General features: G+C 38.5%; 1 protein-coding gene across 1 annotated transcript in view; it reads right to left on the bottom strand.

Moving 5' to 3' along the window:
* Positions 1-5,716: 5,716 nt before the first annotated feature.
* Positions 5,717-14,703, bottom strand: part of OSTM1 (osteoclastogenesis associated transmembrane protein 1) — a 43,046-nt gene continuing 34,059 nt past the window's right edge. The window contains exon 6 of the mRNA XM_061427657.1: positions 5,717-7,793. Within this exon, the coding sequence (XP_061283641.1) occupies positions 7,738-7,793 (56 nt within the window). The 3' untranslated portion in view covers positions 5,717-7,737. The remainder of the gene's footprint in view (positions 7,794-14,703) is intronic.

Below are 14,703 nucleotides of genomic sequence, written 5' to 3'. Positions count from 1 at the left end.
AGGATGTTGAGGGAGCCAATTTTGCTTATTTTTGTTTTTCTTCTTATACTGGTAGTTTTTGCTTTTGAAATTGTAAGAAGAAAAACAGTGAGTCAGTCAAGAGAAGGAATAGATGAGTGACACTTAAAGGAGGTGTGGGAACAGAGTGATGGAGAAGGGAATGGTGAGATATGGTACGGCTTATCAGAGCTCCTCCCCAGGAGTCAGGGGACCTGGGTCACTGCTCTGGCCCTGCCACTATGGCTCTGTCTGCCTGTGTGAACCATTTTGACTAGTTGTAATTTCTACACCTGAGAAATAAGGAATAGAGGTGATTAAGATCCCTCCTGATTCTAAATCAATCCTTCTAGTATAACCATATTTCTAGTAGGAAAATGAAGGAAGCAAGGAAGTAGGGTGGATCACTATTGGTCTCACAACTGTCAAGGGCATGACCTCAGGTTTCCTGAGAAGTCCAGCTCAGATGGCGGCTGTTGATACTCCCCAACCAGCTTCAGATGATTCCCAGGCAACTGAGGCTCTGGTTTTTCCCTGGAAGGGTCAAAACCTGGTCAACAATTATTAGGCTGAGGGTGGAGGTATATCCAAGACAGATTAAGACTTCATCAGATGCCGTGGGCAGAGAGGGCATAAGCCACCTAATCTTCCTCTTCTCTCCCCACCTTCTTCCTGCCCACTGAGGAATCCTGATTCATGTTAAATCCTAGCCAGAGGAGCATGCTGGAACCCATCCAACATAGCAAGTGCAGCCTGCACAACAGAGACCTGAGCAAACCAGTTTCACACAAGAAAATTCAATAGCTGGCTATTGTCACAGCCAGGGAGGCAGCGTAGGAACCCTCCCAACCACCACAGCAATTTAAGTAGGAGGAGAGACAAGAATGGGAAGCAGTGGTGAATAAACATGGGGAAAGGAAGCTCTACTGAAGTGAGCTCCTGCTCAAAAGTTGGGGTTGAAGGGAAGTGTCTGAGAAGAAAGAAGTTTTCTTCTAGTTCTTTTAAACTGTTTTCCCCCATTTCATTCAAAATAGTTAGCAAGAAGTTTCTCAGTTCTTAGAGTGCTGAGAAGTGAGACTTAGCACACGATGGTGATAGTGGTTTCATCGCACAGTCGTGTCCAACTCTTGTGATTCCACGGACTGTAGCCTGCCAGACTTCTCTGTCCATGGGATTTCCCAGGCAAGAATACTAGAGTGGGTTGCTATTTCCTTCTCCAGGGGATCTTCCCTACCAGGGATCAAACCTGCATCTCCTGCCTTGTGGATAGATTCTTTACCAACTACACTTTATGCTTTATATCAGGGAAACCCACTAGCACACAATAGGTGCTTAATAAACTTTTACTGAAGGAATAAATCAATGAATGAATGGGAAAATCTGTTGGTCACCATGTTGCCTCCCTTTGTTTTTGATGAACCATGAAAACGGAACATGCTCCCTAGAGGAGAAGGCATGATGAGAATGAGGTGCCCTGCAGGCTCAGTTGAGGCTGATGGTCCCCACTCTCAACTATCCAGGTAGAGTCATAATGAGTCACATCACACAGGTTATTTCCTTCAGTCAAGGAGCAATTACTGGGCCCTTCTTTGGGGGTCAGGACCATACAAATGTTAGTCCCTGACTTCTGAGAGCCTGCAGTCTAACTGAAGTGATAATCTTAGCCCCTATAGAACAATGATAAGAATTATATAAATCAGTAAACAATCAGCCTTAAGTTATGTAGGGAGAACTATGATTACAATTAGAGTTCAAAGAAAAGAGAGATAAGTGGGGCTGGAATTGTCTAGAAAAATCTGTTGAAATGGGATTTGACCTTGATGCAGAGAACAGCCAAATGTACATTTACTTGTGGGACGCTTGGGTTAATTTTCTCAACTCTGATCACACCTGAGTCATCACAGTGCTATTTTCCAGAAGCATGGTCAAGCCCCCTTCCAATTTTCCTTCCACAGTCTGCATGGCAGGCAAGATTTTCATCACTGTGAGAGCAGAGGGGGGCTTCACAAAGAGCGATGCAATTTGAGTGCTGATGAGGCCAACAGGTTTGATTCTGAAGGTTGCTATTGCTGCCAGGCTGTAACCTAGATATAGAAATGTGCTGCTTCAAATGTTCCATCAGGAGAATTGGCTGGGGAGCACTAATCCTAAGTGAAACCATCTTGATTACAAAGGAAGAAACGACAACACCATATCGTTTAACTGCTGAACCTTACAATGAAACACAAAGCGGCATTAATGTTCTCTGCCTGTAATGCTGCGGTTTAAGCAGTTAATCTTATTTTAGCTGAATGGCATGTTCATTACAGCAAATAAGTAGGTAATGTGTGGGATTACTGAAAGGAAAGATAAATTAAACCAGTTATGGGCATGATGTTGGTTTTATTTTAACTGTCCGATTTAACTTGGTATTTTTCAAGAGTCAGATCTAATATACACGCATTTAGTAGAGATTAAGCAGATGGAACTCTTGCCCAGAAAAGGTATTGTATGGAACTTAAGATGCTAGATTTAAGGGCAGCAATCCGTGATCCTTGGCACTGGTTCCAGCCTGGAATCTTCAGTGCTTAAACTGGAGGGTTCCTGAATGGCAAGATAGCACTTTTCTCTTTCCATTAATTTAGTTGTGTTTTCACCATTTATATTTTTCAAGGGCAGCTGAAGGACTTTTCTTCAAGGTCTCAAACATCCTTCTGAGTGGATCTGCTACAAAACAGTGTGTAGTTCAGGGAAACACAGTGTTTTTCCACTTACTTTCTTCAAAAAAGTGTTACCCTGACTCCAAAAATCATTCACTGACCGGGTACAAGAGGAAATTGAGATATAGTCCTTGAACTGGAAAAGATTAGTCTAGTCAGGAGAGGAGGGATAATAATCCCAAACATAAGAAACCTAGGAAACAATGTGAGAAGATGTCTAATCAAGTGCCAAATTGTGTACCACAATTTGTGAGTACTACTGTCAAAAAGACTAGTACTTACTAAGCAGTATGAAGTACTACTTAGTACTTAATACCACAGTGGGGTATTGCACACTGCACTGTAGGCTATTCATATACTTAATCTCATGTGATTTGCACAATAATCTTGTGGGGCCAGTATCATCAGTACCCCCCACTTGTTCAAGGACAGGGAAGTAAATTGTCCAAGAAAGGGGAAAAGCAGGAGTTTAATCCCAGGTCTGATTCTAACATTCAGAAAATGAAGATTATGGCATCCGGTCCCATCACTTCATGGGAAATAGATGGGGAAACAGTGGAAACAGTGTCAGACTTTATTTTTCTGGGCTCCAAAATCACTACAGATGGTGACTGCAGCCATGAAATTAAAAGATGTTTATTCCTTGGAAGGAAAGTTATGACCAACCTAGATAGCATATTCAAAAACAGAGACATTACTTTGCCAACAAAGGTCCGTCTAGTCAAGGCTATGGTTTTTCCAGTGGTCATGTATGGATGTGAGAGTTGGACTGTGAAGAAAGCTGAGCGCCGAAGAATTGATGCTTTTGAACTGTGGTGTTGGAGAAGACTCTTGAGAGTCCCTTGGACTGCAAGGAGATCCAACCAGTCCATTCTGATGGAGATCATCCCTGGCATTTCTTTGGAAGGAATGATGCTAAAGCTGAAACTCCAGTACTTTGGCCACCTCATGCAAAGAGTTGACTCACTGGAAAAGACTCTGATGCTGGTAGGGATTGGGGGCAAGAGGAGAAGGGGACGACAGAGGATGAGATGGCTGGATGGCATCACTGACTCGATGGACGTGAGTCTGAGTGAACTCCGGGAGTTGGTGATGGACAGGGAGGCTGGCATGCTGTGATTCATGGGGTCGCAGAGTCAGACATGACTGAGCGACTGATCTGATCTGATCTGATTCTAAAGTCCTTATTTTTTCCTTTATGACAAGCTGCTTTCTTAAATATGAAGAGTCAAGAGCAGAAGAAAATCATAAAAGATGTCATGAAAGGAGTGAAATTGGATCTGAGTCAGAATGTACCTTAAGTCCAATTTAAAGAAAACAAAATTATTTACCAGTACCCACTTGAAAATTTCCAGATAATACAATTACCTTAAAACATTTAACTCCAAGAATCTGACCTTGACTTTTATACCATTGTTATGTTTTCATTATGTATATTTTAATCCCACAGGGCATTACTGTTGTATACAGTCAATTATTATTTAGACTTACCTATTTTATCCTTTTCATCAATCTTTTTTTCTTACATCACTGGGTTTCCATCTAAGTTCATTTTGCTTCTGTCTGAAGACCTAGCTTTAGTACTTCCTTTAATGCAGGCCTGCTTGTAATAATTCTCTCAGCCTTTATGCCCAGATATGCCTTATTCCCCTTTTAATTTTGAAGAGCACTTTTTGCTGGGCATAGAATTCTAGATTGTCAGTTACTTTCTTTTAGCACTTTGAAAATATTCAGTTTGCCTTCTGGCTTTCATTATTTCTCATGAGAAACCAACAATGAGTTTAATTACTGCTCTCTTGAAGGTAAGCCTTTTTTTCTCTAGCTGTTTGTATGATTTTCTCCTTAGTTTTCATTTACTATGAATGTGACTAGGTTTGGGGGTTTGTTTTAAATTCTATTTGGACTTCTTAATGTGTGACAATGTTTTTCACCAGTTTTGGAATATTCTCAGCTATTATCTTTTCAAAAATTGTTTCTGTTCCATTTTTCTCTCTCCTTTGCTTCAGGAACTTTAATTAAATTAAATCTTCTCACCGTTTCCTCTGTATCTCCTATCTTCCCATTTGTAGTTTCAAAATTTTTTATCTCCATGTTTTCTTCTGGAAACACTATAATTTATTCTTTATCATTATTTACTCTCTTGGCTATATGGGTCTTTAGTTATGGCACGTGGGATCTTTAGTTGTAGCATGCAGGATCTTTACTAATACAAATAACATCTATAGTGTCTTGTACCATATGAGACAATATTGATGTAATTATTGACAGACAATTCATCTTGTAAACAGGTGACATAAACTTATATTGACAGTACTATATATGTATTTTCCTTCCTTATGATTTTCTTAATAACATTTTCTTTTCTGCAGCTTACTTTATTGTAGGAATACAGTATATAATGCATATAACATACAAAGTATGTGTTAATTGACTATGTTATTAGTAAGGTTTCTGATCAACAGTGAGCTATTAGAAGTTGGGTTTGGGGAATTATATGTGGATTTTCAACTGTATGAGGAAAGCCAGCTCCCCTAACCCCTACGTTCTGGGAAAACATTTCACTTTATAGGGAGTACACTGCACTAGAAAATAGATCCCATCTGTGAAACATTAGAAAATAGTGTCCCACAGAAGTAACATTTACCAACTAAACTCTGTTATTCATTGATTTAGAGTTACACTGTGGGAGAGCTGATGTTATTTCTACCTATCAAATCTAAATCATTGTCTTCATCCAAAAGTACATTTTTATTTGCAGCAAAGTTATAAGATAGATAGTACTTTTTAAATTAATTAATTTGGCCATAGAGTATGTTCAATCTTAGTTTCCTGACCAGGGATTGAACTGTGTCCCCTGCACTGGAAGCACAGAGTCTTAACCACTGGACCACCAGGGAAGTCCCAATATGTACTTTCAAAAGTACATATTGAAACTCAGTACCTGAAAATTGAAATGTGATGTTCAATTACATCTGAAGTTAAAAAAAAAAAGTATTTAAAAATCAAACACAGCACTTCAATTTCTTTAAGCTATTTCCTTTATTTCAAAGTGTCAAAAAACTAAAGATATTCCGGTACACACACATATACTATGAATCTAAGAATTCAGAACTATGCAAAGAATTTTTCAATATGACTTTACAAATGAAATATTTACATACTTTAGCATAGTGCTTAATACTTATTTTTGAATTCTATTGCTGATGCTACTTCTAAAGAGCAATGACTCTTTAGAAAAATATTAAAGGGATGCCTTTTCTTTTGTAAAGTGCTTATTAGCAGCCATATCCAAAAGCCAGGGTTTTCAGAAATACATAATATTAAAAGGTGCTCAAAGAGTCACTTCTTACAGAATCGAAAATGCCATTTTGTAACTTTGCACATGTAAACTGATTTTATCTGCATTAATGAAGGATTGCTTTCAATGGCCCTCAACTATATACTTCAAATCAAGATAGTGCTATTAGCATTAGCAGCGTGAACAGTAACAGCAGAACAAACAGCAGCACATTTTAAATAGATCACAGCAGACTAGAAAAACTGTAACAGCTTTTGGATATGTTACACATCCAAGAGTGGGCCTTCTCTTTCACTCTGTATACATGGTAAACATTTAAAAAAATAATAAAAAACATTATCTTGTCTCTCTATAAGAACATTTTACAGTATATGAAGGAATTCAGATTCTTGTACCAATTAGGCAAATTCTCGTTTCTATATAGAGCAGCCTTTATTTTTTCAAAATTTAAAACAAAGCCTAAAAAAAAGAAAAGAGGAAAGAAAGAAAACCTATTTCCACCAAGATGGCAAGAAGGAATTAACAAATGAAACACCAAACACTAAAACACCTGAGGGAAGAAAACATGAACAATTTTGAATTTTTTTTTAAAGGTTTATATAAACATTCCAAAAAGGAATTCATTTTCAACTGTGAAATATCTGACTTCATTTTAATCATATATCACCTTCATTTGATATTAATAATTTAGAAAAAAAATAAGCATCATCTTAGCTGAACTGCATTCTGTATCAGACTCTACTGACTCATGCCTGCAGTATAAACCATTCAATAGTCTTAGAGTGAGCATCCCCTCAGGTCCCTATTTTCTGAATCTTAAAGGGTTTTTTTACACCTCCTTTTCCTCTCTTCCAAAACTCCCCATATCTTCCAAGAGAAAAATCCCTATTAAAAAAAAAATCACAATTTAAATACAGTGTGACAATGCTACATTTGATTTAAAATAGTAATAAATTATAAATTGCCAAATAATTTAATATTTCACAATGCAAATCCCTGGTATAAAAAAGAATCCATCTTGCCCTGAATATAATAAAGCAGTCCAGTGATTTCAAATTACTTATGAAATAAAGGCAAAAATAAGGTGTAAAATACTATTTATAAAAGTCAAGTAAGAAACCAGTTATCATAAATCTTTTTACAAAGATAAATGTAATGTGCCTTCCCAATTCTAAAAATTGTTTGGGAGGTTTATAATTAGTGGTTTCAAAAATGACTTTAAGGAAACTAGAGATGGAATTACATATTAATTGTAATATATGACATATTAAATATATGTGATAATAACACTGCAATGATGAGAAATTTAATCTTTGGACCTGCTACTTTTCGGCAAGTACATTTTTTTCAAAGTCTTTGCTATAACTGATTAATTTTTAAATTGTTAGTTTTCAAAAACTTTGCTATTTGAGATACTATGTTAACCAAGGAAATACAGGAAGTCTCATTAACAATATGTCTACAAAACAAAACAAAGATTGTTCTTGTATCTTTCGTTATTTTAACAAATACACTTTAAAATAGACAACATTGCTATGCCTGGAAATTAAAAATACCCAAACCGTTAAAAATGGGGTGGAAAAGGAAAGAAAAACTGAAAATTCTTATTTAAAAATAAATCTGAAGTCCTTGCATTTCTTAAGAACTTGACTTGTCAAATCACAGTTTATCTTCTTTTGGACCAAGCTGTGTCTTCCACCATTCATCCATGGGATAAGATGCTGATTCTCCATTCTGTAGGTTTCAATTGGAATTTTCTTGAATGTTTGCAAAGCTTGTACTGGACTTGAGACGTTTCGCTACATAAATCAAAAGTATTATATTTTAACTTAAATTTCATTCTCCAAACATGATAGTTCATTATTTTATGTAAACTATAGTGTTCATCTATTAATTCTATGTTTGAATCTGAATCTATTCAATCTTATAAGAATTAAATCTACATCTATTTTTTTCTACTAAACTCAAAAACATAACTTTGCTAGAAGCTCATGACTTTGTTGGAAGCAGTACCAAATAAAACAGACAACTTATGTCATTCTGAACCTTACAATCTTAAATATGTTATATAAGTGAAAATACTCTAGTTAAAAAATGGAAGTGCTATAAAGTATAATAATAAAATTATATATTTGGAAGTCTAATCTAGAAATCCAAATCTAAGTTTCCTTGAAAGAATTCAATGAAAGAATTCTGCAATGTTTAAAAAAATTTTAAACAGTTTACAAAGCAAAGTGAGTTGGACATTACACACACTGCACAAACATAAATGGCTGCTAGTAAAATATATGCAACCAATTTTGATTATGGTGTTGATAGGACTGAGTCATTAGAGTTAATTGACAAAATCATGGTTACTGGCTAGGTAATATGTTTTGTTCTTAAACATGTTTCTCATGTTCCAGAAATTAAAAACAACCATGCCATAGTGAAGGTAACTTACGCTGGATAACTAAGGAATCTCTCTACTTCAGAGGTTCTCAACACTAGAACAGAGGTTATGATTTAGGTTTCCAGTGGTATTCAGGCATCTGGTTGTGCTTTTTCTTTTTGTTTTTTGAAAGCTTTGCAGACAACTTTGATGTATGGCCATGGATGAGAATGACTATTCTAGTTTCTATCAGGGTCTCCCCCGACCACTCTAAAGTGCAAGATGACTACATGACTTCCTCAGACCAGTGTATGGCTTCAGAGTAAACTTAAAAGGAACTTAAACTAAAAAACAACCTAAGATAAAGCCTTCTTAAGCCTTCAGTGGATTTGGGGAGCAAACTAAATAAAAAAATTTTTTTAAATTATGTTGTTTGATAATTTTAAAATTATTTTAATTTGAAATTAAAAATTTAAATTATTAAATATAATATAGTTTCTAATTATCAAGTTCATTAAACCAATCAGGTAGCAATACCAGTGAGTACATATAACCATTACCCTGTGGCTCAGTGATAAAGAATCTGCCTACAATGCAGGAGCCACAGGAGATGCACATTTGATCCCTGGGTTGGGAAGATCCCCTGGAGGAGAGCAAGGCAACCCACTCCAGTATTCTTGCCCAGAGAATGCCATGGACAGGAGCATGGCAGGCTACAGTCCATAGCGGTGCAGAGTAGGACAGGACTGAATCGATTTAGCAGGCACACACCCACATATAACTGTAACTTCTTTGCTTCCTTATTCTCTATCTGATAAATCTCCACATCATCCAAAATTCTACCCCAGGGATCATTTAATGGTAAATTCCAATATCCCTAATGCCAAGTGCATCTTCTCTTTCTCTGCAGTCCAACCACACTTTATGCACTTCTACTACATTTGTTGTGATGATTGGATTATGGTCAGTATATTTTTTGAGGGCATCTATTGTGCCTTGCTCCTTTTTAAATCCCTAATTCCCATAGGACTTGATGAATGGGAATGTATAAAATGGTAGCATAAAGAAAAGCAAATTAAAATTTCCATGAAGTAATAGCACAAGAATTATTTGCTTATGCTAACATTTCCTTAAATTCATCATTTAATTCATAAACAATGCCTCTGAAAAACATTAATAGGTATTATGCAAAGGTCCTATTGTCAAGTTTGGGGGATATAATTAACGTTCAGGTACCTTATGAAGGTCATGTAAAGGAATATTACAGGACTAGTATTATGAGGAACACACTCTAGGAACTGCTAACTTTAAGTATAATGTTCTTTTATTACACAAATATTTTTGAGCATTTACTATGGGCCATGTAGAGAAGCTCTATACAGTCAACAAAAACAAGACCAGGAGCTGACTGTGGCTCAGATCATGAACTCCTTATTGCCAAATTCAGACTGAAATTGAAGAAAGTAGGGAAAACCACTAGACCATTCAGATATGACCTAAATCAAATCCCTTATGATTATACAGTGGAAGTAAGAAATAGATTTAAGGGACTAGATCTGATAGACAGAGTGCCTGATGAACTATGGACGGAGGTTTGTGACATTGTACAGGAGACGGGGATCAAGACCATCCCCATGGAAAAGAAATGCAAAAAAGCAAAATGGCTGTCTGGGGAGGCCTTACAAATAGCTGTGAAAAGAAGAGAAGTGAAAAGCAAAGGAGAAAAGGAAAGATACAATCATCTGAATGCAGAGTTCCAAAGAATAGCAAGGAGAGATAAGAAAGCCTTCCTCAGCGATCAGTGCAAAGAATTAGAGGAAAACAACAGAATGGGAAAGACTAGAGATTCTTCAAGAAAATTAGAGATACCAAGGGAACATTTCATGCAAAGATGGGCTCGATAAAGGACAGAAATGGTATGGACCTAACAGAAGCAGAAGATATTAAGAAGAGGTAGCAAGAATACACAGAAGAACTGTACAAAAAAGATCTTCATGACCCAGATAATCACGATGGTGTGTTCACTAACCTAGAGCCAGACATCCTGGAATGTGAAGTCAAGTGGGCCTTAGAAAGCATCACCACAAACAAAGCTAGTGGAGGTGATAGAATTCCAGTTGAGCTATTTCAAATCCTGAAAGATGATGCTGTGAAAGTGTTGCACTCAATATGCCAGCAAATTTGGAAAACTCAGCAGTGACCACAGGACTGGAAAAGGTCAGTTTTCATTCCAATCTCAAAGAAAGGCAATGCCAAAGAATGCTCAAACTACCGTACAATTGCACTCATCTCACATGCTAGCAAAGTAATGCTCAAAATTCTCCAAGCCAGGCTTCAGGATTACGTGAACTGTGAACTTCCAGTTGTTCAAGCTGGTTTTAGAAAAGGCAGAGGAACCAGAGATTAAATTGCAAACATCCGCTGGATCATGGAAAAAGCAAGAGAGTTCCAGAAAAACATCTATTTCTGATTTCTTGACTATGCCAAAGCCTTTGACTGTGTGGAACACAATAAACTGTGGAAAATTCTGAAAGAGATGGGAATACCAGACCACCTGACCTGCCTCTTGAGAAATTTGTATGCAGGTCAGGAAGCAACAGTTAGAACTGGACATTGAACAACAGACTCGTTCCAAATAGGAAAAGGAGTACATCAAGGCTATATATTGTCACCTTGCTTATTTAACTTATATGCAGAGTACATCATGAGAAATGCTGGGCTGGAAGAAGCACAAGCTGGAATCAAGATTTCCGGGAGAAATATCAATAACCTCAGATAGGCAGATGACACCACCCTTATGGCAGAAAGTGAAGAGGAACTAAAAAGCCTCTTGATGAAGGTGAAAGAGGAGAGTGAAAAAGTTGGCTTAAAGCTCAACATTCAGAAAACGAAGATCCTGGCATCCGGTCCCATCACTTCATGGGAAATAGATGGAGAAACAGTGGAAACAGTGTCAGACTTTATTTTTTTGAGCTCCAAAATCACTGCAGATGGTGACTGCAGCCATGAAATTAAAAGACGCTTACTCCTTGGAAGAAAAGTTATGACCCACCTAGATAGCATATTCAAAAACAGAGACATTACTTTGCCAACAAAGGTCCGTCTAGTCAAGGCTATGGTTTTTCCAGTGGTCATGTATGGATGTGAGAGTTGGACTGTGAAGAAAGCTGAGCGCCGAAGAATTGATGCTTTGAACTGTGGTGTTGGAGAAGACTCTTGAGAGTCCCTTGGACTGCAAGGAGATCCAACCAGTCCATTCTGAAGGAGATCAGCCCTGGGTGTTCTTTGGAGGGAATGATGCTAAAGCTGAAACTCCAGTACTTTGGCCACCTCATGCGAAGAGTTGACTCACTGGAAAAGACTCTGATGCTGGGAGGGATTGGGGGCAGGAGGAGAAGGGGACGACAGAGGATGAGATGGCTGGATGGCATCACTGACTCTATGGACGTGAGTGTGAGTGAACTCCGGGAGTTGGTGATGGACAGGGAAGCCTGGGGAGAAGGCAATGGCACCCCACTCCAGTACTCTTGCCTGGAGAACCCCATAGACGGAGGAGCCTGGTAGGCTGCAGTCCATGTGGTTGCTAAGAGACTGACATGACTGAGTGGCTTCGCTTTCACTTTTCACTTTCATGCATTGGAGAGGGAAATGGCAACCCACTCCAGTGTTTTTGCCTGGAGAATCCCAGGGACAAGGGAGCCTGGTGGGCTGCCGTCTATGGGGTCACACAGAGTCGGACACGACTGAAGTGACTTAGCAGCAGCAGTAGAAGGGAGGCCTGGTGTGCTGCGATTCATGGGGTCGCAAAGAGTCCAACACAGCTGACCGACTGAACTAAACTGAACTGAACTGATGTACTTTCTAGATGCTGGTGATATAGTGGTGAGCAAGATAAACTAAATCCATTTTCTGATGGAACTTACAGTTGAGTCAGGGTAGACAAACAAATAAGGTAGAAAATAAGTGGAAAAGTTAATTTAAACAGCAATTAAATGCTATTAAAGAAAGATGATATATAAGAACTAAACAAAAGGTGTATTCTTAGGTTGGGGAGATGGTCATAGAAGGTCTTTTTTGGTCATAAAAGGTCTCTTAGGTCTTTGACTTAAGACCTGGATGACAAGAAGCCAGTCAAGGCAAGTGGGGAGGGCAAATGTAAGAGCCTTGGAAGGAGGGCAGTGTGAATGAATTGGTGTCTGAGAGGAGAAGAAACCTACACACAGCATCATGAGTACGGAGAAGGGTGGATGCAAGTAGTTTAGGAAGGCAGATGGGAGTCAGATCACATGCAGCTTGGAGAGCAGACCCTAGAATAAGTTTGTATTTTATTCTAGGTGCAACAGGTACACAGGAAGGGTTTCAAATGGGAGAGGAGCATGGTAAAATTTATGTTTAAAAATTCACTCTAGCTGGTATATGGAAAATGGATTGTAGGGGGTCAAGAAATTAATGTACAGATATCAGTCAAGGGACTCCTGAATTAGTGCTGACAAGGGACAATATATTTAAGATGTATTTTTGGAAATAGGGCTGGCAGTATTTGCTGATGAATTTAAAGGAGTGGGGAAGTGAATATGGGAATGGGGAAATAAAAGAAAAAGAATTAAGAAAATAGAAAGACATGAAAAGAAATTAAGAGACAAGATTTGTGACTTGTACAACCAGGTGAACTCTTACTGTTCAGTTCAGTTCAGTAGCTCAGTCATGTCCAAATCTTTGTGATGCCATGGACTGCAGCATGCCAGGCTTCCCTGTCCATCCCCAACTCCTGGTGCCTACTCAAACTCACGTCCATTGAGTTGGTGATGCCACCCAACCATCTCAGACACTGTCATCCCTTTCTCCTCCCGCCTTTTTCAATATTTCCCAGCATCAGGGTCTTTTCCAATGAGTTAGTTCTTCACATCAGGTGGCCAAAGTATTGGAGTATCAGCTTCAGCATCAGGCCTTCCAATGAATAGTCAGGACTGATTTCCTTTAGGATGGACTGGTTGGATCTCCTTGCAGTCCAAGGGACTCTCAAGAGTCTTCTCTAAGACCACAGTTGAAAAGCATTAATTCTTCGGTGCTCAACTTTCTTTATAGTCTAACTCTCACATCCATACAGACTATTGGAAAAACCATAGCTTTGATCAGATGGACCTTTGTTGGCAAAGTAATGTCTCTGCTTTTTAATATGCTGTCTAGGTTGGTCATAGCTTTTCTTCAAAGGAGCAAGCGTCTTTTAATTTCATGGCTACAGTCACCATCTGCAGTGATTTTGGAGCCCCCCAAAATAAAGTCTCTCACTGTTTCCATTGTATCCCCATCTATCTGCCATGAAGTGATGGGACCAGAGGCCACGATCTTTGTTTTCTAAATGTTGAGTTTTAAGCCAACTTTTCCACTCTTCTCTTTCACTGTCACCAAGAGGCTCTTTAGTTCCTCTTCACTTTCTGCCATAAGGGTGGTGTCATCTGCGTATCTGAGGTTACTGATATTTCTCCCAGCAATCCTGATTCCAGTGCTTCATTTAGCCTGGCATTTCTTATGATGTACTATGCATGTAAGTTAAATAAGCAGGATGACAATAGACAGCCTGGATATACTTCTTTCCCAATTTGGAACCAGTCTGTTGTTCCACGTCCAGTTCTAACTGTTGTTTCTTGACCTGCCTACAATTTCTCAGGAGCCAGGTAAGGTGGTCAGGTATCCCCATCTCTTTCAGAATTTTCCAGTTTGTTGTGATCCACACAGTCAAAGGCATTGGCATAGTCAATAAAGCAGAAATAGATGTTTTTCTGGAACTCTTGATTTTTTGATGATCCAGCGGATGTTGGCAATTTGACTGATCTCTGGTTCCTCTGCCTTTTCTAAATCTAGATTGAACACCTGGAAGTTCATGGTTCACGTACTGTTGACCTGGCTTGAAGAATTTTGAGCATTACTTTGCTAGCATGTGAGATGAGTGCAATTGTGCGGTAGTTTGAGCATTCTTTGGCATTGCCTTTCTTCGGAATTGGAATGAAAACTGACCTTCTCCAGTCCTGTGGCCACTGCTGAGTTTTCCAAATTTGGTGGCATATTGAGTGCAACACTTTCACAGCATCATCTCCCAGGATTTGAAATAGCTCAACTGGAATTCCATCACTTCCACTAGCTTTGTTCATAGTGATGTTTCCTAAGGCCCACTTGACTTCACATTCCAGGATGTCTGGCTCTAGGTCAGTGATCACACCATTGTGGTTATCTGAGTCATGAAGATCTTTTTGTATAGTTCTTCTGTATATTCTTGCCACCTCTTCATAATATCTTCTGCTTCTGTTAGGTCTATACCATTTCTGTCCTTTATTGAGCCC

The sequence above is a fragment of the Bos javanicus genome, chromosome 9 (assembly GCF_032452875.1).
Source record: "Bos javanicus breed banteng chromosome 9, ARS-OSU_banteng_1.0, whole genome shotgun sequence".
Taxonomy (NCBI): domain Eukaryota; kingdom Metazoa; phylum Chordata; class Mammalia; order Artiodactyla; family Bovidae; genus Bos; species Bos javanicus.
This window is presented reverse-complemented; position numbering and strand designations above follow the sequence as displayed.